Consider the following 26,570-nt stretch of genomic DNA (forward strand, 5'->3'; position numbering starts at 1 on the left):
CTTGGATATAGATTAATGGATATAGATTAATTAAATAAAAATTTCCAGAAGATTTAAGCAAAAATTATATGGTATTAGTATTAATATTTTTTCTTTGACAGTATTACTAAGTTAAAATTTCTTTGACAGTATTACTAAGTTAAAGTTATTAGAATTAGATGGGTTTGGTAATAATCTACAAATAAAATTTATGGACATATATACTATCATTTACAATATGAAACTTTCTGATTTCATCTTACACACTCATTTTTATTTTATTAAGTTCATATATTTGAACATCTGTACTTGTCAATGGAAATCAGAATAAAATTTAGATTCAAAACCTTTACAAATTTTGGAGATGATTGAGTCACATTACTCTGTCAAATGATAAGAAAAGTATAATTTCCCTTCTATTAAATTAAATTTTTGTAGAAGAACATTTGTAGAGTATGGAATCTCAGTGTAATTACTCTGCTGTATATTTTATACCAGAGGTAGGTAATATTTTCTCTTTCATATCACTAATACACATAAAAATCATGATGACCTCATAAACAAAGAGAACTTTATTTAAGTTTTTCTATTCATTTTCCTTTTAAAGTAAGAAAAGGAAACAAAACTCAAGAAAAATAAAACAAATACCAAGAGTAAACTTACATATGTATATAACTTTCCTGATTTCTTTATTACAGCCAATCAATAAACATTTAATTAAATGTCTACTATGTTCTAGGAACTGCGTTAAATGTTTATCCATTAAGTAAGAAGGATGTTAATGAATAATAGATAGGAGGAAGAAAAAATATGCAAAGATGGCTAAAGAGAAATACATAGACATATATACACAGAAAGGGAGATAGACTAGAAGGAATTCCATTATTCTTTTAAATATGCATAAAGAAAAGTATAAACTGTAAATGACATCATAATTACAATTATACCATTTAGAAACACCTCAAGAATCAGATATTTTCTTTTAAAAAACCCCCCAATGACATGTAGCCGCCAAAGTAATATGTCAGCTATAAAGGAATCATAAGTTAGCCCATTGGATTAAAAAAAAAAATGACCCCAAACTCTTACCTTTCATCTTAAAATCAATACTATGTATTTATTTCTAAGGCAAAAGAGTACTAAGGGCTAGGCAATTGGAGTTAAGTGATTTATCCAGGGTCACACAGTTAAGATGTAGCCAGATTTGAACCCAGGACCTCTAGTCTCTAGGCCTACAGAGCCACCTAGCTGTCCCCTGCCCCTGCCCATTAAATTTTAAGTTCTTTGAGAGCAGGGACTATTTTTTTGCCTCTTTTTGAAACCCTAGCATTTAGCACAGTACCTGGCACATATTAGGCATTTAATTAGGCATTTAATAAATGTTTATTAATTGACTGATTCACAGACTTGTAATTCAAAAATTAAAATCTCTCACCTTGCTTGTTTTGTCACCCTCATCAGAGGACTCCAAGTCATGTACCTCTGTCTCTTCAGGAGTCATCTCAGCACTTCTGACCTGCTCAGAACATGGACTGTTACCTGTTGAAAATGTAAGCAAAAGAAAAAAAATCATATAGTTTCAGAGGTGAAAGGGAATTCAGCTGCAAACACAACCAACAAGAAGCTATTCAATCTCAGTTTGAAATCCTCCAATGAAGAAAGGCTCCTGAGGCAGCCCATTCTACTTTGTAACAGCTCTAATCATTAGGAAGTCTTCTTGACAAGCTGGTTCTGCCCTTCTGGGGCCAAACAAAACATATCTAGTTTCTTTTCCTTGAAACAATTTTACAAATACCTAAATGATAAAACTTTGCTCCCTGAGTCTTCTTCAGGACTGTCTTCTCTTCTGGACTATCTCCAGTTTATGATTAGCCTTAAACTGTCACAGCCCAAACAATACTCCAGCTACAGTCTAGTCAGAACATAGTATGGAAGGACTGATATTACTTATTTCTATAAGCTATATCTCTCCTAATATTAGTTAGCGTTTATTTTTAATGGCTATGCTAAAATCTCCTTTCTGCCTTTCTTTCCTCCCACTCAAAAGCAGAGGTCTTAGCCGCCTACTTTACTGAGAAGAGAGGCCATTTATAGTGATTGACCTCTTCTTCCTGATTTTATATCATCACCCACTCTTTCCTCCTTTTCTCTAGTCTCTGATAAAGAGGTGGCCTATCTCCTGGCCAAAGTTAACTGCTCTGGAGGGTAGCCCTTTGATCACTCCATAACCTATCTTTAATCTTTTGGCTCTTTTCCTGATGCTGGCCAATATGCCCATTTATGTAATGGTTTTCACTTGATCCTGATATTCTTTCAAGCTATCATACTTTTTTACTCTTTCTCATCAAGATTCTTTTTAAAAGATATATACATGTTGTGTGTATATAAAACATATGCATATGCATATATGTATATAAAACACATATACACAATGCTTCTCCTACTTACTTTTCAATCTCTTGAAATCTGTTTTCCTACTCCATCAATCTATTGCAACTATTTCCACCAAGGTTACCAATGAATGGTCTTTTAACTGATAGATCCAATGGTCTTTTCTAGTATTCATTGTACCTGAATGCATATGTATCTTCTGACAATGCTGCACATCTCTTTCTTTGGCTTCATAACACTGCTCTCTTTCTATTCTCCTACTATGTCTGCTTCCAGTTCTACTTATTGCTACTTTGTCTAATTTGCTAGGTCATCACTGGTAATCATCATTCCCCATGGTTCTGCCTGAGCCCCCTTCTCTACTCTCTTAAGGAGCATCTTGTTTTTCTATTTGTATTCCCAGTGTTTAACAGAGTACGTTGTAGATAGTAAATCCTTAAACAATACCTTTTCATTCATTCATTCATTCATTCATTCATTCATTCATTCATTCATTCCCTCTCTCTCNTTCATTCATTCATTCATTCATTCATTCATTCATTCATTCATTCATTCATTCATTTCCTCTCTCTCTGATTTCATCAGCTCCATACATTCAATCATTGGCTCTACATAAATGAATCTAATAACTATATATGCAGAACAAATTCCTCTCCTGAGATTCCACATCAACAAGCATATATTCAATAGCTCCTTCTGAATGTCCTATCAATATTTCAAATTCAAAATGCAAAAGGTCACCATGTCTGGAATGCACTCCCTTTTCATCAATGCTTCCAAAAATTTATTGAGCTTACTTAAAATCTCAGCTCATGTATTACCCAAGTGAACTATTTCCTGATTCCCATAGCTACTGATGTTCTTACTCCCCCTCCAAATAATTTGTATGTACTTATCTTTTTTACATGTTTTACCACCCAATAAAATGTAGTCTTCTTGAAAGCTAAGACTATTTTCTACTATTTTTTGTACTTTTATTCCTAGCACTTCATATGATGTATGTTCATAGTACAGGGTTAATAAATTCCTTTTGAATTGAATTGTATGTGGTCCTGAAAAGGTAGGAATAGACAAAAAAGGAAAATGACAAAGTTGCAGGAGCTAGGGAAAAGAGGCACATGAGCCTACTGTTGGTTGAGCTATGAATTTGTACAGCCACCTGGAAAGCAATTTGGAACTGACCAAAAGCTTTTAAACTGTGCAAACTCTTTGACTCAGCCACTATTAGGTCTACACTTCAAAAAGAATCTCTATCTACCAAAATATTTATAGGAGCTCTTTTTGTTGTGGTAAAAAATGTAGAAACTAGAGGATGTTCATCAAATGGGAAACGACTGAAAAAGTAATTGTACATAAATGTCATGGAATATTGTTTTGCTATCAGAAGTGAAGATGTGATTACAGAAAACCAGAAAGTTCAAACACAGGAGCCAAGAGAAATATAAGAAAGTAGACAAAAACAATGATAGAAGATTAAATAAAGATAAAATGCTTCCATCCTAATGGGGGAGTTAATATACTTGTTGTCCACGAACTGTATCATTATCAAAGGTCAGAGGGAGTCTAATTGTACAGAAGGTCTGAGAATGCTTTTGTTACATCTTGATCTTAAGAGAAGAATGAAGAGAAGGGTAATATATAGGCATAAAATCAAAAAGAAAGGGGAAATTACCTCACATTCTCAGGGTACACAATTAGAAATCTATACAATCTTGGGGAAAAGGGTCAGGAGGACTGACACCGGGGTCCTCATTCTTATATAAAATGGTGAAAGGAGGTAAGAACACACTTATACATAAAAGTACAAAAATATATTTCACTCAATAGAGAAATAGGAAAGATAGGGGATGGAGGGAAATTAGAAGAAGAGTAGATTAAAGGAAAAATTAGTCTTAAGCAAAACAAACTCTAAATATGGATGCACAAAAAATACTTATAGCTTTTTGAGATAGTAAAGAATGGGAATTTGAGGAAGTGTCCCTAAATTAAGGAATATAACCAGTAAGTTATAGTAGATAAATGTGATGGAATACTTTTATGTTGAAAGGAATGATAAAGGGGTTAGTTTTAGGGAAACACGGGAAAACTGAGTTAAGCAAGCAGAACCAGGAGAACAGCTTAAACAAAGATAAAAATATGGCGAAGACAAACAACTTTTTGAAAGAATTTGAAAGAAAGAAAAAAATTTTGAAAGAATAAGAAATCTATCCAGTCAGGAACTAGCAGAACTCATATCAAAGAGGAAGTATTGATATTTCATCATGGATACAAAAAATTTAGAAGTTACTACTATATATGACATTCTAGAAGGCAAAAGATATAGGTTTATAACCAAGAATAATTTACCCAGAAAAATCAAGAATAATCCTCCAGGGGAAAAACAGATTCTCAATGAAATAAAGGACTTCTAAGCCTTCCAGGGAAAAGGGTAGAGGTTAAGAGGTGATCATCACTTGAAACCCAAGTTTTATCAGAATTGGTCAAAGGAGGGAAGAGAACCTCCATGTATATGAATGTACATATATACATGCATGTACATATACACAAAAATGGATACACAAATACATTTAATTTCATAGAGAAATGAGAGGGAAAAAGGAGAGAAGAATGGGGGAAGATTCAGGTAACCCTAAACAAAGCAAATTCTAATTATAGGAGATAGATCTCGAAGAAGATTTTCAAAGGAAAAAAAGGATAAGGAGGAATTAATTCTATGTGGAGAAGGAAAAAGAAAAGGAACAGGGGAATAGAAATATCATATCAAATCTAGAACACTGCTGCTGATTTCTCTCATTATAAAGAGTGGATGGGACCCAAAGAGATAGAAAAGTGTAAGAGAATAGGATAGAGGAGAATAAATAATGTCATAACTGTTCATGTGAATATGATTAACTCATAAAACAAAAGAATATAGAAGAATGGATTAGAAATGAGAATCTAACATTTAACTGTTTATATTCAACACATCTGAAATGTAAAGATTCACATGGAGGGGCAACTGGGAGTTCACTAGATAGAGAGCCAGGTCTGGAGTAGGGAGGACCTGCATTTAAATCTGGCTTCCGACACTTCCTAGTTTTATGATCCCAAGGAAGAACTTAACGCCAGTTGCCTAACCCTTACCACAGTTCTGTCTTAGAGCTGCTACTTAGTATAGTATCAATTCTAAGACAAGGTAAGGGTTAAAAAAAAAATAAAATTCACGCAGAATTAAAATCAGGGGCTGGAGCAAAATCTGTCAAACTTCAGATCAAGCAAAAAAGGGTTCAAGGCAAATGCAAAAATGGATTTGATTGAAAAAGAAGCACACTACCTACATATACTCTACATGCTAAAAGGTACCACAATAAATTAATTCATTACTACTAAACATGGATGTACCAAGTGGAATTGCATCTAAACACTTAAAGGAAAAGTTAAATAAGTTAAAGAGAGAAACGGATAGTAAAAAAACAATAGTGGATGTCATATAATCATTTGGAGGTAATCTTGGTACACAGTGTTCTGCCAGAATGCTTTCCAGATTTCCCACAAGGTTTTGTTAAATAGCGAGTTCTTACCCTCAATAAATAGAATCTTTTAGAACACCAAACATTAAGCTATTGTACTCAATTGCTTCTATTCATTGTGTATCTAATTTATTTCACTGATCAACCCCTCAATTTAACTAGTATCAAATTGTATTATACTTTGAGGCCTGCTTCCTTCCCACCTTTCCCCCACTAATTCCCTTGGAATTCTTGACTTTTTGTTCCTTAAGACAAATTTTGTCATTTTTTCCCCTAACTCACCAAAGTAACCCTTTGATGGCCAAATTGGTAAGCCTTTAAAATTTTTTTGCTTGGCCTACCCATGAGCAATTAATATTTTTCCAATTGTTTAATTGTATCTTCACTTATGTAAAGAGTGTTTTGGAATTGTATTCATATAGTTGCCATCATATCTTGGTAGGTACAATCCCAATGGTTTTATATATTTTACAGTTATTTTAAACAGGATTTAGTTTTCTATCTCTTCCTTCTTGGTTTTGTTGGTAATAGACAGGAATGCTGATGATTTTTGTGGATTTGTTTTATAAGTTACAACTTTGCTGAAGTTGTTAAAAGTGCTATTTTTCTTGTTTGGAAGAAATACTATCTCCCTATTGAAAAAGCACACATAATATAAGAGGTCTTTGTTAGATAGCTAATTGTCCTTACATTCTTTAGATAGTAAATCATAATGGCAAGCTATGACCAGGATGAAACCCAACACAGAATACTCGGAAGATTACAATTCAGTTCTAGCTTTTTTTAAGTGCTCACTAGCAATGCACTGAATCATTCTGTACTTAATAAATAAAGAAGTGCCAGGGATGACTGGTTCAAAAGACTTTGGACAATTCCACAAAATGAATTCAACCCTCAAAGGAAAGGACAAAGGGAACTTAAAAGAATGTAATATAGATTCTAAAGGTAATTTAAATAGATGAGTTCCAAAAGTATTTGAGCAATGTTAGCATTATTAGAATAAGTACAGTTTGATGAGAACAGGATCCATTTATTTGTATAACCTATCTAGTATGTTATAACATGAATTTCAGTATTTTATAGGTAAGCTTCATTTAGATGATATTCACAATTTATATAAAGGCTATACTGCACACTTGAGCAACAAAAAGCATAGGGCAAGGCACTATTTTTCTGAATAATATGTGTTCAATTGTGTTAAACATTATGTAAAAAAATTAAACAATGTCAACTAGTCTGCTAACTTAAAAGTTGTATTACATAAACTATAATAATCAAAAACTGGGTTTCGGTGGCACAAAGCTGCCACCTTGTGGCTAAATAAAAGAATAGTTTAAAATATATATCTGGACTATTTTTCTCAAAGTCTGATCACAAATGATACATGTAAAACCCAGTGGAATTGCTCATTGGCTATGGGAGCGGGGTGGGAGGAAGGGAGCTAAGGGATTTAGATGTACTGGATGGCTTAAGGAGGTTCATTTGAGGGGGGTAAGAGGAGGTTGGATAATACTAGAGTGAGAGATCTATGCATCAGCAATGCGAGTTAAAGCATTAGGTCTCCATGGTTTTGATTTCCCTAGAAGGAAAGGCATCTGGTGAGAAGATGGCTGGATTGTGAAATATATTTCACCTAAATATATTTCATCTCTACATACATATGTAAGAAAAAAAGGGAGACTGGACAATAAGCCTAGTACTTATGAGAATGCACAACATTCTCTGCTGATGCAATGCGTATGTGGACTTCAGAGCATTCACAGAAATTGTTCCTGTTCTGCTTACTACATGACAAGAAGTCTTGATTGACTACTTAGCAAGAACTAAGAATGCTTACAAGATTTCACCCTACTTTTTCTTCCTGGCTGTGCCTGAGGGAGAGAGTTAGGAGGGCCTGGATTCAAATCTGGCTGCTGACACTTGCTCACTGTGTGACCCTGGGCAAGTCACTTAACCCTGCTCAGTCCTCACTATTCATGTCTTATACTGATAGACAGATAGACAAACAGACAATAGAAGTCTCTGGATGAAGAGAGAAATCTTGAGTTTATATCTACGCATCCAAGCCACACCACTGCTCCTGCTGTTGTGTTTATTTTGTCCTAATATTAGGTGAGGGAGCATTGGGATTGAATAGACTAGGCTGCCAATTTGTGAGATTTGAAAGATTGGAGGATCAGGGTTCCACCAAGATCAAGCCTCTCAGCCTGTGGAATGCAATCCAGCAGCAAACTGGATCCAGCATTCAAGATGTCATTGCCTTGTCCTGCGGAAAGGAAGCAAATTTTTCGGTATCTCCCTGTGGCCCCCCTGATAAAATAGAAATTCCTCAGCCTGACATTAAAAAGCCTTTCAGAATCTGACTCCTATGTACCTTTCTGGACCAATATACTCTAAGTTCCGACCAGATACAACCATTTGCTACTTCCCAAATTTAGTATTATATTTTCGTTTATGTGCCTTTGTACAGACTATCTCCTTTGCCTAGAATGCATTCCTTTCTCACCTTAGAATTTCTGGCTTCCTTAGAGACTCAGCTCAGCTGCCACCACCTATTTGAAACTTTTGCTGATCCTTTCCCTCTCTTGGTAATGCTCTCTCTTTTTTCAAATGGTTGATGCATATAGTAGGTATTCGATGAATTTAATTGAATCTCAGGCAGCTCAAGCAGAATATCTTGTCCTCTGATTGTAGACCACCTTGAGTATCCTTGCAGACTCAATTTGCCTCCGAAGGAAATGCTTTTGAGAACCAATGGCCTTTAAGAACCTAGTTCAAACATACCTGGGTTATTAGTGAGAAAAGCAAACGGGCTGTCACTGCAATCTGTAAGGCTGTCCACACGATGAGGGGGAGTCTCTAGCAGCTTCTGTCCTCCAACCAGTTCAGGATAGGTCTGTACTATAAGGCATAGTGACAGTTGAGTAAGGACGTCCTTAAGCATGGATGAGTTGAGGGCATCTGCAGCTTTATTATTGATTTCAAGAATCTCATCTCCTGTTTTCAAGCCTGCCAATATGAGATGGAAATTTTAAAATTTCAGGAAGAACATGGAATTGGAGCACATCACCCATGAACTCTGGTTTTCAATGTCATGCAAGGTTACGCCATTCATAAATGAAACAGTTGAGAACAAAGTCAATGCTATTCTAATACAGAATGTCTACTGACACATAGGTATTTTCTTGTGAATATTCCTTCACAATCAAACTTTACTGTGATCTGTGATACATTTAAAATACTGGTTATTATAATTTCTTTTAATACACTGAAGTAATTCTTTTTTTACAATTTTCCTGGAAAAAGATTGCACAGCAAATCCAATTGTGTGAAATAACCAATAAATAAAGAAACCTATATAAAGTAACTACTGTGCACTGTATGTACTGTTATAAGTATTGAAGATACAAGATCAAAGTTGCCCCAAAGAAGCTTATATTCTATCAGGAATTACTAAAAAGGTTGGGATATTTGTAGCATAGTTACTGAAATCAGTAATGTATCTTTTTTGATCTGAAAAGCTTATATATGCAAAGATTCTTAGAGTGCTACTTTTGTGCTACTTTAATACAGAAATACTGACAAATAATTTTGTACTTTGTCTCTAGACTAACTTGGTTATAATCAGATCTTGCACTGGATACATTTTTATAGATCAGCAAACATTGGGTTGCTTTCAAAAGCGAGTTGAAAAGGTTCTCAAAGCATGTAGTCACAAGACTAGAGTTTCCAGAAGCTACTAGAATACTGCTAATTTTCTTAGCCAGAAAATTATGAGATGACTGATTGTCTTATGGGAGTAATTAAGCCTTGTTAAATACAGGCAAAATGATTTTTGGAAAGAAAAATAGGTTAGAGAAGAGAGGAAAAGTGAGAAGGGGAGGAATATGAACATGTGAAAAAACCAGGAAAATTGAACATTCAATAGGAAGTGGGGAGAGACAAAAATGAGAGATTTAATGCTGTATTTTTAAGTGAGAAAACACTTAAAAGTCTGGTAAGAGTAAGGGAGGAAAGAGCTAAAGGTAGAATGGATTGCAAAATGAAACAATGATGATACATCCAACCACCCCCACCCCCACCCCCAACCTATTCGGCTATTCAGGGAAGTTAATTCCAATGCAACATTACAGAAATTTATACTTTGTGAATTTAGTGAATCATAAGCATTTGCAGGAACTCAGTTGTTTTGCAAGTTGAAATATTGTGTAAGAAATAATAAATTATCTCTACCCTCTGACCCAGAATTTTCATTAGTGGGACCAAGAAAGTTACTGCCAGCAAGAATAGACCCATATGTAAAAAATAAAATATTGAGAGCAGCATTATTTGTGATAATAAAAATGTGGAAAGAAAATGCATGTCTAATGACAGTAGTATATGAATGTAATGACATATTACTGTCTTTTAAGGAATGAAGAATTCATAAATACGTGTGACATATGAATAATGTAGAATGAAGAAAGTAGAAGCAAAAGAATATGCTTCCGAGTCTTGAATCCAAGACTCTGTGTAAACTCTTTTAGTCACTTAATCTCTTAATTACCCAGGCCAACTCACTATGACTATAAATTGAAGGGCAAATGTCAATCTGCACTGGAGGAGGAAGTTTCCTCACTAGGTATTTACCAATGAAAATCACAGAACCAGTAAAGGAAAGGATTTCAGGGGCTAGCTAGGTGGCTCAATGGATTGAGAGTGAGTCCTGGAGACAAAAAGTCTTGGGTTCAAATTTACTGCCCTTCAAATTAGAGGAGAATGAAACTTAAAATAATTTGTGTTTACCTTGTTATTATCACTTTAAAGAAATGGGGAATTTTTTTTTTTTTGGCCTCAGTGCTTAGCAAAGTACATGTCACATTTGTTGTTCAGTCATTCAGTTGTGTCCAACTCTTCATGACCCTATGGATCACAATGCATTAATACTGTCTATGCAGTATTGAATTCATTGAAAAGATAATGGAATGGTTTACTATTTCCTTCTCCAGTGGATTAAGGTAAACAAAGGTTAAGTGATTTGCCAAGTACTCTTTTAGTCACTTAATCTATAGTACACAGCTAGTAAATGTCTGAGTTCAGATCTGACCCCAGGCCCAGTGCTCTTATCCATCTAGTTGCCTCAACTTGGTGCAAAGTACTCACTTCTCAAATGAGCTATAACCCTCAGGTCTATTTGTTGTTGTTCATCTTTTGTTTTTGAAGACCAATGACACTATGAGGTAATGTCTTTTTTTTATGATTTGAAAAAGTTGCATTTATTATTTCTGCTTTTTTGCATTTGTTGATGCTTTTATTTCCAACCAAATGGTCAATCTTTGTATATGTACCATGTGCTCCTGAAATGAAGGTATATTCCTTTTTATCCCTTTTCAATTTTCTCCAGATATCCACTAACTCTAATTTTTCTAAAATTTCATTAACTTCCATTGCTTCTTATTTATTTTTTGGTTAGATTCACTTTTTATAGTTTTATTATCTATTTTCTCCTTAAGCTCCTTTAATTTCTCCTTTAAAATATGGATGCCATACTACTGATATTTCTTCATTAACTACACTGCCTCCTATCAAGATGTAATTTCCTTCCTTATCTTTTTTTTTTATTTTAAACCCTTAACTTCTGTGTATTGACTTATAGGTAGAAGATTGTTAAGGGTAGGCAATGGGGGTCAAGTGACTTGCCCAGGGTCACACAGCTGGGAAGTGTCTGAGGCCGGATTTGAACCTAGGACCTCCTGTCTCTAGGCCTGGCTCTCAATCCACTGAGCTACCCAGCTGCCCCCTCTTCCTTATCTTTTTTAATCAGATCTTATTTTTGCTTTAGCTTTGTCTAAGATCATGATTGCTACTCCTGCCTTCTTTGCCTCTGCTGAAGCCCAATAGATTCTGCTCTGGCCTCTTTCCTTAACCCTGTGTGTGTGTCTACCTGCCTCCTGTGTTTCTTGCAAACAACATATAGTAGGATTCTGGTTTTTAATCCATTCTGAGATTGGCTTCCATTTTATGAGTTTCATCCCATTTATAATCACAGCTATGATTACTGTCTGTGTATTGCCATGAGGTGATGTTTTGTGCATGAACTGGATTTTAGTGAAGAAGAATTGTGCAAAATTGTTTGCCTCACTCTCTCTTTCAGAGTCAACTAAATCCAGTGGCAAGACAAAAGTCAGGATGACTGGCAATGCTAAGTAAAGCAACCAATAGTCTTGAGCCCAAGTTAGGAAGATCTGAGCTTAAATCCAGCTTCAAAACACTTACTGTATGACCCCGTGCAAGTCACTTTAACTTTTGTTTTGCCTCAGTTTCATAAACTATAAAATGGGGATGGTAATAGACTCACTTCCTAAGGCTGTGAGGATCAAATAAGATAATATTTTCAAACTGCTCAGCACAGGGTCCGGCACATAGTAGATGCTTAATAAAGGGTCCCTCCTTCTCCTTATTTCCTCCTTCTTCTTTCTTTCTTTCCTTCCTTTCTGCCTTCTGATATAAAAATGACTGTCCTTCCACAACTTTCAAAGAGAGATGATAGAGAGGTTGATTTAGGTCAACCTTCATATGGTTGGTTTGAGTAAATTATAATTCTATAAAACAGTACTCATAGTGTGAACAATCATTTTAGTAAACAGTTTTGTGTTTGAGTTTGTAAAGTATGACTATTCAGTACAAAAGAGTTGGAAGCTGCATGGTGCACTCAAAAGAACACTGGCTCTTGATTTTGAGGACTTAGATTCCAATGATCTTTTTGACACTTACATCCACTAAGTGACTTTAGACAAGTCTCTAATACTCTCTGAGCTTCAGGCTCCTCATAGTGAAATGAGAAAGTTGGACTAATAGTTTCTGAAATCCCTTCCATTAGATCCTATCTGTGATTGGATGAAGAGCCTGGGTAGATATCATGTGGAGGATAGGTAGAGAACCTGGATAAGAATTGCACAGAATAAGAAAGCATGGATGGAATGTAATCAACACTAATGGAGGCAATACCTTGATTAATTAGTTCCTACAGATCCACTGAATTTCTGAAGTATTCTTGACTTTATTGGTCAATAGTGACCTTTGACATTTCCAAATTAAAATAAAGCCAGCACGTATTTATCTACTGTGCGAAGTATTGGGCATACAAATACAAAAAAAAAAAAAAAAAAGTCCCCTGTGGCAAAGAATTTATATATGTTCTATGGGAGGCAAAGAGGAAGAGGGATATGACATTTACACAGATACTATTTGAGGAGGGTAAGGGTACTAAGAACTAACAGATTTAGGAAGGATTCCCAATCTGTGCCATACTTGACTTCTCACTCACATTCACTACAAATAGCCAAATTATTTCCAAATCTAATAATTTCTACTTTTTATGACATCTCTCCTATAGATCTCTTCTCTCTAGTCACACAGCCATCACGCTAGATCAGGCCCTTTTTACCTCTCACCTAGACTATATTAGGCACTGCACCTCAATGAGTAAAGGAAGGGAATAAGCAATTATATAGTATCTATTAAATGCCAAGTTTAAAAAATGCTAAGTGCTTTAAAAATATTACTTCATTTGATCCTTACAACAATCCTGGAAGATAGATATATGCTATTATTATCCCTATTTTACAGCTGAGGAAACTTAGGTAAACAGAGGTTGTGACTTGCCCAGTCGCATAGCTAAGATGTGTCTGAGGCTAAATTTGAATTAATTTCTTCCTAACTCTAGACACTATCCACTGAACCACCTAGCAAACTCAAATTTTTCACCATTTTTGTATATGCTCTACTCAGCTTCCTAAGTGACTTATCAAAAACTGCCTGAATCATTATCTACCCCCCAATCTTCAATTAATTAATTCCATAGGTTCCCTATGACTTTTAGGATCAAATATTAAGTCTGTGTTTGACAGAGTGCTTGACAAAGTAACTACACCCTACCTTTCCACATTTAATTCTAATTCATGCCATCTATAATCCAGTTCCTCCTCAAAAAAATACTTCACCTCCCATCTTCATGCCTTTGCACTGGCCATTTCTGGAATGTTCACTTTTGCCACTTAATCTTCCTGGCCTTCTTCAAGACTTAGCACAAATGCCACTTTCCACAGATCTTTCCCTACTTCCCCCAGCTGCAAGTCTTTCCTTTTATGATTACCTTCTATCTAGTCTATAATTTTTTCCTATGTACCTAGATATTTGGACCTGAATTCAAATCCAGCCTCAGACACTCAGAAATGGTGTGACCCTGTGCAAGTCATTTAACCCTGTTTGCTTCATATTCCTCACCTATAAAATGAGCTGGAGAGGGAAATGGAAAAACCACTCCAAAATCTTTGCCAAGAACAGCAAAAACAAGGTCATGAACACTCATACATGACTGAAATGACTGAACAACCACAATCACTACCAACTAGACATTTATAAGTTGTCTCCCCTGCTAGATATGAGCCCCTTGGAGAGGGGAAGCTTTTAAAAATTTCTTTGTATCTCCAGTGCTTAGCAGGGTTCCTGAGACATAGTAAATTATAAATATTTATTAGGAATTGTTCACTGACTTATATAAGAGGCAATAACTGAGGTGAGCCTGGAAAAGCAATGTAGAACTGGACCAACAGGCTTTAAAATGCCAAGCTGAGAAGTTTATATTTCATTTTCCAGGCAAGAGGGAACCACCCAAGATTTCCTGAGCAGGATAACACATGGTCCGACATGCTTTAAGATTATTTTGTCAAATTATGGGAAAGATAAATTGGAAACAGGAGAAACTAGAAGGGAGACTGATGAGGATACAATCTCTATAGTTCTGGGAGAGGTGATGAAGGATTGAACTAGTATGGAGTCATCTGAGAGGGCACAAAAAGATGGATGCCACATGAAACCTGCCTAGCCCTTCTACAGAGCTGCCAGCAGAAAGGTTTTGTGATCATACTTTGATACTGTGAGAATCTGTGATGAGGACTTTTCATTTTCATGGAGACTTTTCCCATCCATATATGCTGCAAACCTCTTGCAGTCAACAGAGCACAGGGACTGAGAATCACCAATTTAGTTGGAAGAGTTATTAGAGGTCTCTTAGTCTAACTCTTCATTTTGTGAGATGGAGAAAATAAAGCCCAGAGATGTTAAGAGATTTGCCCAAGGTCATAGAGGCATTAAATAACAGAGCACATTTCCTGTGACTCCAAATTCAGTGCTCTTTTCACTATACTGTATCACTAATAAGATGGTCAAGAGCTGTGGCAGGCAAATAATTCATTCACCAGGGATCAAGCTGCATTAGATACAATGAACCCAAATATTCAGAGAATTTGGTTCATAAATTTTAAGCTTGGGATGAAATTATAAAACACTACCAGTAAAGAATGTTAGGAACAGAATACATTTCAAGATCTACTTGCCTAACCAATTTCTGCATTTAAACAGGAAGATATAAAAGGTAGGACCATATACAAACCATACCTGAACAGATAAATACGTAAACTAATCTGTGGGAGAAAAGTTCTCTTTGGGAACATAAAGGAATCATCTTTAGGTGGTGCAATGGAGAGTGTGCTGGGCCTGGAGCCAGGGAGACCTGAGTTCATATTCGAGCCCAGATACTTATTAGCACTGTGACCCTGGTCAAGTCACTTAACCCTGTTTGCCTCAGTTTTCTTATCTGTAAAATGAGCTGGAGAAGGAAATGACAAACCTTTCCAGTATCTTTGTCAAGAAAACACTAAATGGGACATGACTGAAAAATGACTGAACCACAAAAAAGGAAATTACTCTTCAGAGCTCCCAAAATCACCCTCTTGTTCTGACAAATTCTCAGGAATCTTTTACATATTAGAGATGTAAATGGTTAAAATTTACAAACTTGACTATGGCAGCAGAGACAATAACAAGAAATTTTAAATCCAAGCCTTGAAACCAAGACAATTCTGTTTGCTTTGCCCTGTCTGAGATAGAGCAGTATTTCCGGGGGGTCCTGGGTAAATCATCTGTTACTTAGCTGTTGCAGGTTGACTGAATGTGTCCAGTAAGTAAGAGAGCTGGAAAAGTTTTAATTTAGAGAGAATTAGAGGCAGCTGGATAGCTCAGTGGATTGAGAGTCAGGCCTAGAGACGGGAGGTCCTAGGTTCAAGTCTGGCCTCAGACACTTCCCAGCTGTGTGACCCTGGCCAAGTCACTTGACCCCCATTGCCCACCCTTACCACTCTTCCACCTAGAAACCAATAAACAGAAATCAAGGGCCTAAAAATAAACAAACAAATAAATTAAAAATTAAAAATTAAAAAATAGAGAGAATTAGGAGGCTTATGAGAAGATGGAAGCAGAATTTCTAATGATCATAGGATCCTGGATTTAGAGATGGAAAAAACCCTTGAAAGTCAGTAAGTTCAGTACTCATTTTACAGATAAAGGAAATGAAACCCAGGAAGGTAAAGGGATCACAAGAGCTCACAGATAGGAAATAACCGAATTCTACCATTCAACCTACTATACTATTCTTACTCACATCAAGTGAGTAAATGTTATTTATAATATAGAAAATTAGGTATACCTCTTATCCCCAAATTCTCTTTTATCAAAATAAAGATGAATAGTTTCAAGCTCCAACTTGTCTACTTACCTTTCTTTGATGCTAAACCTGTCTCTTTCACATTATTCACATACAACCTTTGAATACCTTCTTCTTCCACAGAGGATATTGAAAAACCTGTAAACACATATGCAGAATATATAAAATCCCTGGGAATCTATTTACTGAGAAACATAGAGGATTTATACAAATACAAACTACAAAAGACTCCTTTGAGAAATGAAAGATAGGCCTAAATTAGTATTTTATTTATAGTAAAAAAAAAATTAATTGTCCAAAGTCAGGCAATACCAATATTATATATATGACAATAATATTTAAATTAATTTAGAGATTCATTGATATGCCAATCAAACTACCAGAGTTACTTCAAGGAAATATTAAAAACAATAATAAAATTTTTCTAGAGGAATGAAGATTAACAAAACTCAAGGGAAATTATGAAATAAATGGGAAGGAAGGGCACCTAAAATACCAGATAACACCAGATAATTTATATTATTAAAACAATATAAAATTATAATTATTATTTTAATTATTAATTACCTCTAATTTTAGAATTACTTATGGTTAACATTACAACTATAACATTAATAATTTAATTAATATTTTAATTATTAAAACCATGTTAAAAATAGAAAAGTTGATGAGTGGAATAGACTAGGTAAATGAGACACAGAAGCAATTGAACATGGCAGCATAATTTCAGACAAACCCAAAGAGTCCAGTTCCTGAGGTAAGGAATCATTCTTCAGTAAACTGCTCGGCAAACTAGAAAGCAGTTTGATAAATTATATTTAGATCAATAGTTCATACCTAAGGCCACAATAAGATTTACATGGAAATAAGACTGAGATACAAAAAGATCATATTATAAATAAGTTGAGAGGCGGTATGGCCTGGGAACCAGGAGAATCTGATCTCAAGCTCTGCCTCTGGCACATCAGGGAGGTACGGCCCTGGACATGCCACCTACCCACTCGCTGTGCTAATGTCAATGATACTACAGAACAGATGCTGATGTGAACTGGGAGAGGGAATTTCCTATAGTAATGAAATTACAGGCAAACAAAAACAAAATCAAAACAAATAAGGAAGGGACAAAGTGGGGATATTATATATATGTATTATGTAAATTATATATAATTGAAGTTTTTGCATTTAAAAAACCAATTTAGTTAAAATTTGAAAGGGAAGAATTACTTGTGGAAAAATCTTTGCTATAAATTTCTCTGATAAAGGCTTGCTCTCCAATAGAGAAGAGAGAATTGATATAAGAACAAGAACCATTCCCCAATAGACAAATGGTCAAAGGATATAAATAGACAATTTTAAAAAGAAGAAAGGCTATCTTTTAGCAGTCATATGAAAATGATGCAAAAAACTCATAAGAGAAATAAAAATTAAAATAATTTTGATCTCATCACACTTAAATAGTCAATTAAAAAAGCATTTTTTAATGGCTACCCTTTACCAGGAATTCTGATAGATATAAAAAGAATGAAACAGTTCTTCTTCTCTAGGACCTTCAACAAATACAAATGAAAAGTATAAAAGAGCATAAAGACAAATGAATACTAGTTAGGGAAAGAAGCTATTAGCTGTTGGGAGTTGGGGGAGATAGATCAGAAAAAATTTCACATATAAGATGGTGGCTATGTCTCTAAGGAAGACAGGGATACTAAGAAGTGGAGATAAGAAGCGAGTACATTCTTATTATGGGGCATGAGCAATACAAAGAGTATGACAGAGATGAAGTGCTCTGTGTGAGGAATAGCCAGAACTAGTTGGACTTAACTGCAGGCTATAAACTGCAAAACAATGTACAATGAAAATAGAAGATTAAGTCTGGGTCTAAGTTTTGAGAGTTTTTAAAGCTAAATAAACAAAACAGCAGCAAAAAATAGGTTTACAATCCAGAATGGCACCCTGAAAATCTAAAAAAATCATACAGGCAAGAAATGGATTTTTAACAGATTTTCAAGCATTCCTGATGAAAAGACCAGAGCTTAGTAGGAATTTTGAAATGAAAAAAGAAGAATCAAGATAAACCTAGGAAAAATAAATTTATTTGGACAATTGGAAATGGGCTTTATGAGAGGGAGAAAAAAGTGTTCCTTCAGAACTTTAAGGTCTTTGAAGGGTATTAAGGTAATTCATCAAGAAAATAAAAGGCCTTTTTTTTTTTTTTTTTTTTTTTGATGAACTGATCATGTTCTAAGAGTGTTAAGAAAGGAAAGAGAAGGGAGTTTAAAAGGAATACACTAGTATAAAAAGAAGGAAGAAGGGGATAGAACCTGCTATTTTTCATAATTGAGGTGCATGAAAAGAATATGTAGACAAAGACTGAGTTGAACTGAACAAAGGTTGGATAGATACAGACACACACACACACAGTTGATGGGTGTAGAATATACCATAAAAGAGGGAGAGAACACTAAGAATAATTAGCTTACCATAATTATCATTGGATGAATCAGACTTCTCAATTTGGATATTCCGTGTGATTTTGGGGCATATTTCAATTTCTTTGTACAGCTGAAAAGTACAAAAAGTACTAAAATTAAGATAATTATTATTAATATAATAGGATTGGTCATCATTTTGAGTAAAGGTCATTTTAATGTCCATTTTTTCTACGTCACAGTGGCTTACAGTAAGGCTCAATAAATTTAAACTCATATTAGACAGATATTTTTATGTGGTTTATAAGAAATGACTCATGTCATCACTCCTAATACCTCTTCCCCCAATCTTAATCTGGATACAGTAATACCTACCTGTATAAAATTTGCAGTACACGTAAATTTTTAGTAGTCAAAAAAAATTCTAACAGTAGGAAAAAGTTGTTAAGGTTTAACTTTTAGAAGGATAAAGATGGGGTACATAGCCATCTTTCAATTCCTCTTTTACCAACTCAGAAAAAAGATAATAGCTGAATCTAATATATATAGAAAAGGGAACATATTTTTGGAAGGTATATTGCTGTGGTTACTAGGTAATCTATGAAAAGGAATAATAATTTAAAGACTGTGCATCAACAGCTATGACATAATCTGAGCATGTAAATAATTGATCAAACAAGAAAATCAGGTAAATCGTAAATATTAAAATGGATTTGAATAGTCATAAGAATAATATAGCTAAAAAACTAGATATGCTATTTCATGAATTCCATAGTGGAATTTGATACTATTTCCATTGAAAGGCAGAGATTTTTACTTATATAATGTTGATTTGGAGTATAAAAGGCTAATAATGATAATAGTTTTTGTCTCTTTCCTTTCAGCATATCTAGTTTACTTATTTCTTCTATGTTAAGAATTTTCATTTTAACTTTGTCTAATTACATGATTGCAATTCAACTTTTTTAGATTATGAAATGCAGAGAAAATTTTATTCTAGTACCTCATCTTTATTTTGTGTAAGTCATTGCTCTATAGCAGGGGTTGGCAACCTTTTTGGCTGTGAGAGCCATAAACGCCACATTTTTTAAAATATAATTTCGTGAGAGCCGTACAGGGCTTAAAGTGCATGCTCCCGTAACAGTGTGCGCTCCTGTAACAACACCTGAAAAAAATTGACTTTATGGCTCCTGCAGAAAGAGACATATCTGGCCCTCAAAAGAGCCAGATATGGCTCGAGAGCCATATGTTGTTGACCCCTGCTCTATAGGCATATTTCTTAGAGGCAAACATTGTGGAGTTTTGTTTTCTTGTCTAATATGCTACATTTCTTTGTTTCGTTAAAGTGTTTAATCCACTCACATTTGTAATGCAAGGTCTCAAGCCTCAGAGAATAAACCTGTTTGAGCTGCCCTCTCCTACATACCCCATTTCCTTTATCTCCTAAATACCTTCCCATACCTTCATTCCTCCTCCAATCACCTTATAATCATCTATATCCCCTTTTATCTTTCCTCACACCCAAATTGTGTTTCTTTTATCCACTCAGATTATCATACTTGCTTCTTGATAACACATTTAAATTTTATATATTTTAGGTTATATTTTATTCCATGTGATTTTAATATTAGAGGTCTTTTCTAACTTAAAAATTAGGATTTTAAAGATAGTGCTTTTTCTCTTCAGTTATTTTTGCTTAATCTACTTTAAGATTATTTTCCTCTTCCTCTCACTTTCATTCCTACTAATCCTCATTTTTCAAACTTTCTTCTAGTTTTACTGGAAGTTTTGCCTAAGAGAGTTTTAGTTAACATTACTTTTTCTTTCTCCCATTCATCAGTTATCAAACTATTAAACAGTGTCTGACACAAATTAAATGCTTAATAAATGCTTATTTTCTGTCTTCCTTCCTCTTATTTAAGTAAAATCTCTGTTTTCTCTTAAACATCTTTTGTTTGTTAGTTTTTTCATTTTCCATGTATTTTCTAATAAGGATTCTCTCCAACCAGAATCCCATAATATACTGTCTACAAGAAACACATTTAAAGCAAGGAGACAGAGATAAAAGCCAGGGGCTAGAACAGAATCTATTATGCCTCAACAAAAGTAAAAAACAAAAACAAAACCCACAAACAACAAACAAACAGGGGAAGCAATTATGATCTCATACAAAACAAAAATAAAATTGATTTAACCAAAAGAGATAAGGAAGGAAATTATATCTTATAAAAGGCACTACAGACAATTTAAAAAATCAATATTAAACATATGCACCAAATGACATAGCTTTCATATTCCTAAAGGAGAAGTTACATGAGTTACAGGTGGAATAGACAATAAAACTTTACTAGTGGGAGACCTTAATCTTCCCCTATCAGACATAGATAAATCCAACCTAAAAATAAACAAGAAGTTAAGAAGGTAAATAGAACTTCAGGAAAGTTTGATATAATAGACTTATGGAAAAAAAACTGAATTGAAATAGAAAGGAATATGGCCTTTTCTCAGCAACACATGGCAACTATACAAAAACTGACCATATAGTAGGGAACAAAAATCTCACAACCAATGCAGAAAAACAGAAATATTAAATGCATCTTTTTTCAGATAATAATGAAATAAAAATTACACTTAAGAAAGAGAAGCAGTAGAAAGTCTAGAAATTAATTTGAAATTAAATAATCTTATTTTAAAGAATAAATTGATCAAAGAAGAAATGATAAAAACAAGTATTTCATTAAAGAGAATAACAACAAGGAGACAAATACCAAAATTTATGGGATGTAGCCAAAGTATGTCATAGGGGGAAATTTATATCTCTAAATGCTTAGGTTCATAAAACAGAGAAAGAAAAGATCAATGAACTGGGCATGCAACTAAAAAAAAAGCTAGAAAAAGAATAAATTTAAAATCCCCAATTAAACACCAAATTGGAAATCCAGAAAATCAAAGGAGATTAATAAAATTGAAAGTAACAAAACCATTGAACTAATAAATAAGGAGCCTGTTTTATGAAAATAATCTGTAAGTTAAACCATTGGTTAATTTGATTAAAAAAAGAAGAAAACCAAATTACCAGTGTTAAAAATGAAAAAGGTGAAATCACAATCAATAAAGAAGAAATTAAAGTAATTATTAGGAACTGTTTTGTCCAAATATAAGGATTCTTTCCCTCATTCTCTTCATTATTTATCTTCCCTTTCTGTCTGTTATAAATTTTTATTCTTTGATTCATGGTCCTTTTACTTATTTAATTTCTTTATTAGCTGTGTTTCTTAAGAAATGCTTTAAGGTATGTATTTTTAATGTCCTCCTCTAAAGTTGGTATATTATTTCCATTAAAATCTTATACCTTTCCTAATTTTTTTTCTTGCTAAGTCTCACTCTTGGAAGTATCAAATCTTGTAGGAGACAGAGGAAGATAGAATTATTTCCTCATGATAGAAATTTTCTTGTATAGCTAAAAATGCAGTTCATTAGTACCCCTTTCTGTCTTCATGATAATTTTCCTCCATTTACTTCTCTGAGTCTATGTTCTTCCACTCTTTTGGATATGAGGTACCCCAGGAACCTTCTTTTGAAGCATGATGCTATTCATGAATGCATAATTTTTTTCCCCTGAGTTTGGAAGTATCAATTCCTGCAAGATTATAATAATTTTAAACATGGAAGTGCTCTTTAGTGGGACTCTTATCATACCACTGAACTGAGACTTCCATCTAACTTTCAATCTGTTTCAATTCATTCCTTTGACACCTTACCAATACTCTCCTAACTTTCTTTGGCCTGAAGGAATTTTTCCCCCTTTCTGATATAAAATTGACTTGATTAGGAGATATTATACATTTCCTGCCTTCTTTTTAATGTGTCCTCTCATTGCACAGTATAATCCTATGTAAGGCAGGGTTATGTGAGGTTTAGAGCCCATGATGTTTCAGTCCTACGCCTCAGGCATAACTTCTACTTATTACTTATATCTCCACTCTTATCTCTTTGTGTAATTTTGGAAAGATATCTTGTAATGACACTCTTTATAGGTACATCATTATTTGTTGTTGTTTTTTTAAACTCATAGTTGGTTTTTGCCTTTGTAGCTTTTTCTCCCTTTTTTCTATTGAAATCTGTTTTATACTTTTGTGCATTTCTTAGTTGCTGTGTTCAGAAGTTCTGGGAATTATTCTTGTATTATTTTTTGCATTGTAGTGTTCATATTTTTTAACTGTCATGCCCTTCTAGCAGATCTATGATACTTAAGTTGTCTCTACATATTGTGTCTTCGAGAGCAGCATATTTTGCTTGTATTTAGATCATGTTTTCTTTTAATGTCATAGCTTCTTGATTTTTCTTCACATTTTATTCCCAATCTGTTGTTTTCTTTAGTTTCTTGGATAAGACTCATCACTTTGGATTCAAGATTTTCTTATCTGACAATCATTTCTGCTGTGTAGGCCATAAATTCTGCATTCACAATTCTTATTTCATTCTTGACCTATTTGGAACATACTGCTAGAGTCCCATGCTCTGTTGGGAATCCATGGAGTCTTCTGTCTTATTAGACATTGGTTCATTTTCCTTCGTCCTGCAGTATTTATCCAGAGATGCTTGAACTAAGTTAGATATCATGAAGGTTATCTTCCCTTCTGCTATTAATACCTTTCCTGTCGAATTATCTGCATGTGCTCAAGGTTTTTAACTAAATTTTCTTCCTCCTAAGATCTTTGGTAATTTCACTCTTCTCTCTTAATTACCTTATCATTCACTTTCCCCTTTGCAGAACTGAAAGCTGGCATTTCAACTTAGAAGAGCTAATATTACAGTAATGGCAATAACAATCACCACACACTTTAGGTGCCGTGACTAGGGAACATTTCTTTTAGAACCATATCAGTCCCAAACCACAGAATTTGAGAATTTCTCCAAAAATTACCAGTTCATATATGTCCTCTTCTGGCTTTGGAACATAGTACTGCATCTTGTTGTCTATCAGGAACTTGAGACGAAGGTAGTGGATTGCAAGATCTAGTTGATGTGCCTAAAACAAACACCCCCCCGCCAAAAATCCTTTAGTAGTGAATGATATTTAATAGATAGATTATAATAAATAATAATAAAGTACCCATGGGATAAAAGGTAGTAAGAAATCTGAACATGATGGTATTTGGAAGGAAAGTGATGATTCCTATAAAAGATCTTGTGGAAAAACTCTGACTTTCAAAACATAAATAAGGTCATGAGTTGCTTCAGGAACATTGGTTTGCCTACTCATATGTGTTCTTTCTGGGTGACTGTGTGTTCCCATTCTCTCATATGAGTACTGTGTGCATTGCTGAGAGTGTGTGACATAGATTTATGGGTCTATTGCTGTATTTTGTTTATTCTTGCTCATGTCTCTTATGGAAGAAATGTTATAAACTTTTTTTTTGCCTTTCTCCCCTCCCCCAACTTATCATTAAATAAATGATTTATGTTTAAGTTAACATTGACAAGATGACTGCTTTTGTGTACATGGGAAAAAATGCCAGTGGGTGCTTAGAAACTAGTGATAATATACCTGTCCCTTCAAACTAGAATTCTGTGAGATAGGGTTTGAATCATAACCACCTGGCCAGAGATATAGCCAATCTTCTCACTCCTAAAACTTTTGGTATGAGAACAAGTTAAGGTGAGTCAGTCCTGAGAGAAATAGGGTACTAGAGCCACATTAGACCCCACAGCATTCAGGGATACCCACTGCATGAGTAGGTCACAGGGCATGCCCAGCTTAGATGAATCATTCTAATAACAAAAATTGTATGAGATCAAAATCTTAAAGCATTTTCTATACTGGTCTTTACTGGTTTTCACATGCAAATGGATATCTTTATTAGAGGGAAAAGAATGAGTAAGACAGAAGAAACTGATTATTAAATGTCAAAGAAAATAATCCATTCAGAACATGAGAGAATCATAATGGAAAAAATTATGATCATTTTAAATTTAAATTCTTCCTTCCAAAGGGAAAATATACAACATTAAATGTACTAATTATATAATTAATAATAAATACATTACATGATTTCTCATTATTGCTTTGCCTCATAAAAATAAAATCGGCTCTCACAGATTATCATGAAAAGCTTTTTGAATCAGCAGCCATTATCAAAGATGCCCCTGGGACTGAACATATTAATAATCCCCCTAAACAGCTGCTTTTATTTAGGCCAGATGCTTTAAATTTGTATATGTGGGTTTTTTTTTTAATAAACTTAAAAGATGAGAGAATATATTGCAATTATTTTGTTTCTCTTTTTTCCTACCATTAGGGAAGGGACTGAAAGTATGGTGGACATAGGTGTCAATTTTAGTTACTGGGAAGGATTTAATATTAAAATTGACATCATAAGACTTTTCCCCCAAAATCAATGATTAGTGGAAAAATCTGAGTCGGCTAGATGGCTCAATGGATAGAGCATTGAACTTGACATCAGAAAAAACAGCCTTAGTTCAAATCTGGCTTCAGAATTTACTAGCTGTGTGACTTTGGGCAAGTCACTTAACTACTATTTATTTAGGAGGCAGCCAAGTGGCTCAGTGGGCATAGAGTCAGGAAGACCTAAATTCAAATCTGGCCTCAGACACTTACTAGCTGTATGACCCTGGGCAAGTCACTTAATCTCTTTGTCTTAATCCACTGGAGAAGGAAATAACAAACCACTCCAGTCTCTTTGTCAAGAAACACATGAATGGTACGATCCATGAGACACAACTGAATGAAAACAAAATTGGGAAGTTTTGACCAAAGATGAAAATAAGTACTATTTATATTCTAAGATTTATCTATATCTGTAGAAGTTTCAGCCTAACTATTGAACAGTAATGAATATTAATTTCTGACACTTAGCTAGTAGTGATGGTTTCAGACAAGGTAGAAGGTGTATGTTGAGGTGTATGTAATAATTTCCAAATACAGGTAAGCAAGCAATCTTCGTAGGTGGGCAACATACCTTAGACTGTTAATGTATAAAGAATATTTTCTTATAACACTTCTAATACTTGTCATTCTCCTTTTTGTTGCCACCTTTACCAATTTGATGGTAGAAACTCAGAATTGCTTTATTTCCATTTCTCTAATTGTTAATGATTTGAACAGAAATTTTATTTGTCTATTGAAAGCTTGGATTTCATCCTGTTTATATATTTTGACTAGGTATCAACTTGGGAATAGCCCTTATTGTTATAAATGTAAATCAACTATAGATGCACATATGTATGCTTATATGTATCTATATGTATATGAAATATTTGAATATATTGAAGACATCTGTCAGGGAAACTTGCTCTAAAGATTTTGTTCACAGTCAACTGAATTGTTTCCCTTCTAATTTTAACTGCATTGATTTTATTTGTACAAAAACTTTTCAGTTTTATGCAATCAAAATTATTCATTTTATCTTCTATTCTGACCTCTATTCCTTGTTGGGTCAGATAATATCTTCCTTGCTCCTCTAATTTATTTATTAAGGTGACCTTTTATCTCTAAGTGAAATATTCCTCTGGAGTTAATTTTGGTATTTGGTGTCAGCTATTCATCAAAATCTAATTTCTCAAAGAATGCTTTCTAGTTTTCCTAGAACTTTGTGTAGAATAGTGCAGTAGCTGGGATCTGTAGGTTTTTCAAATACTAAGCTACTATGTTCACTTCTGCTTTAAAGGCTTCAATAAAGTCAAATTGTTAATATTCCT

At 34.2% G+C, this 26,570-nt stretch overlaps 1 protein-coding gene across 1 annotated transcript in view; it reads right to left on the minus strand.

Annotated features, from left to right (window-relative positions):
* The window catches only part of TIAM1 (TIAM Rac1 associated GEF 1), a 121,484-nt gene that overhangs the window by 39,854 nt on the left and 55,060 nt on the right, over positions 1–26,570 (minus strand). Inside the window, exons 9-13 of the mRNA XM_044666876.1 lie at positions 23,776–23,880; positions 18,900–18,981; positions 16,474–16,560; positions 8,664–8,888; positions 1,415–1,518 (exon numbers count right to left, since the gene is read on the minus strand). Of these exons, the coding sequence (XP_044522811.1) occupies positions 1,415–1,518; positions 8,664–8,888; positions 16,474–16,560; positions 18,900–18,981; positions 23,776–23,880 (603 nt within the window). The remainder of the gene's footprint in view (positions 1–1,414; positions 1,519–8,663; positions 8,889–16,473; positions 16,561–18,899; positions 18,982–23,775; positions 23,881–26,570) is intronic.

This window comes from Gracilinanus agilis, chromosome 3 (genome assembly GCF_016433145.1).
Source record: "Gracilinanus agilis isolate LMUSP501 chromosome 3, AgileGrace, whole genome shotgun sequence".
NCBI lineage: Eukaryota > Metazoa > Chordata > Mammalia > Didelphimorphia > Didelphidae > Gracilinanus > Gracilinanus agilis.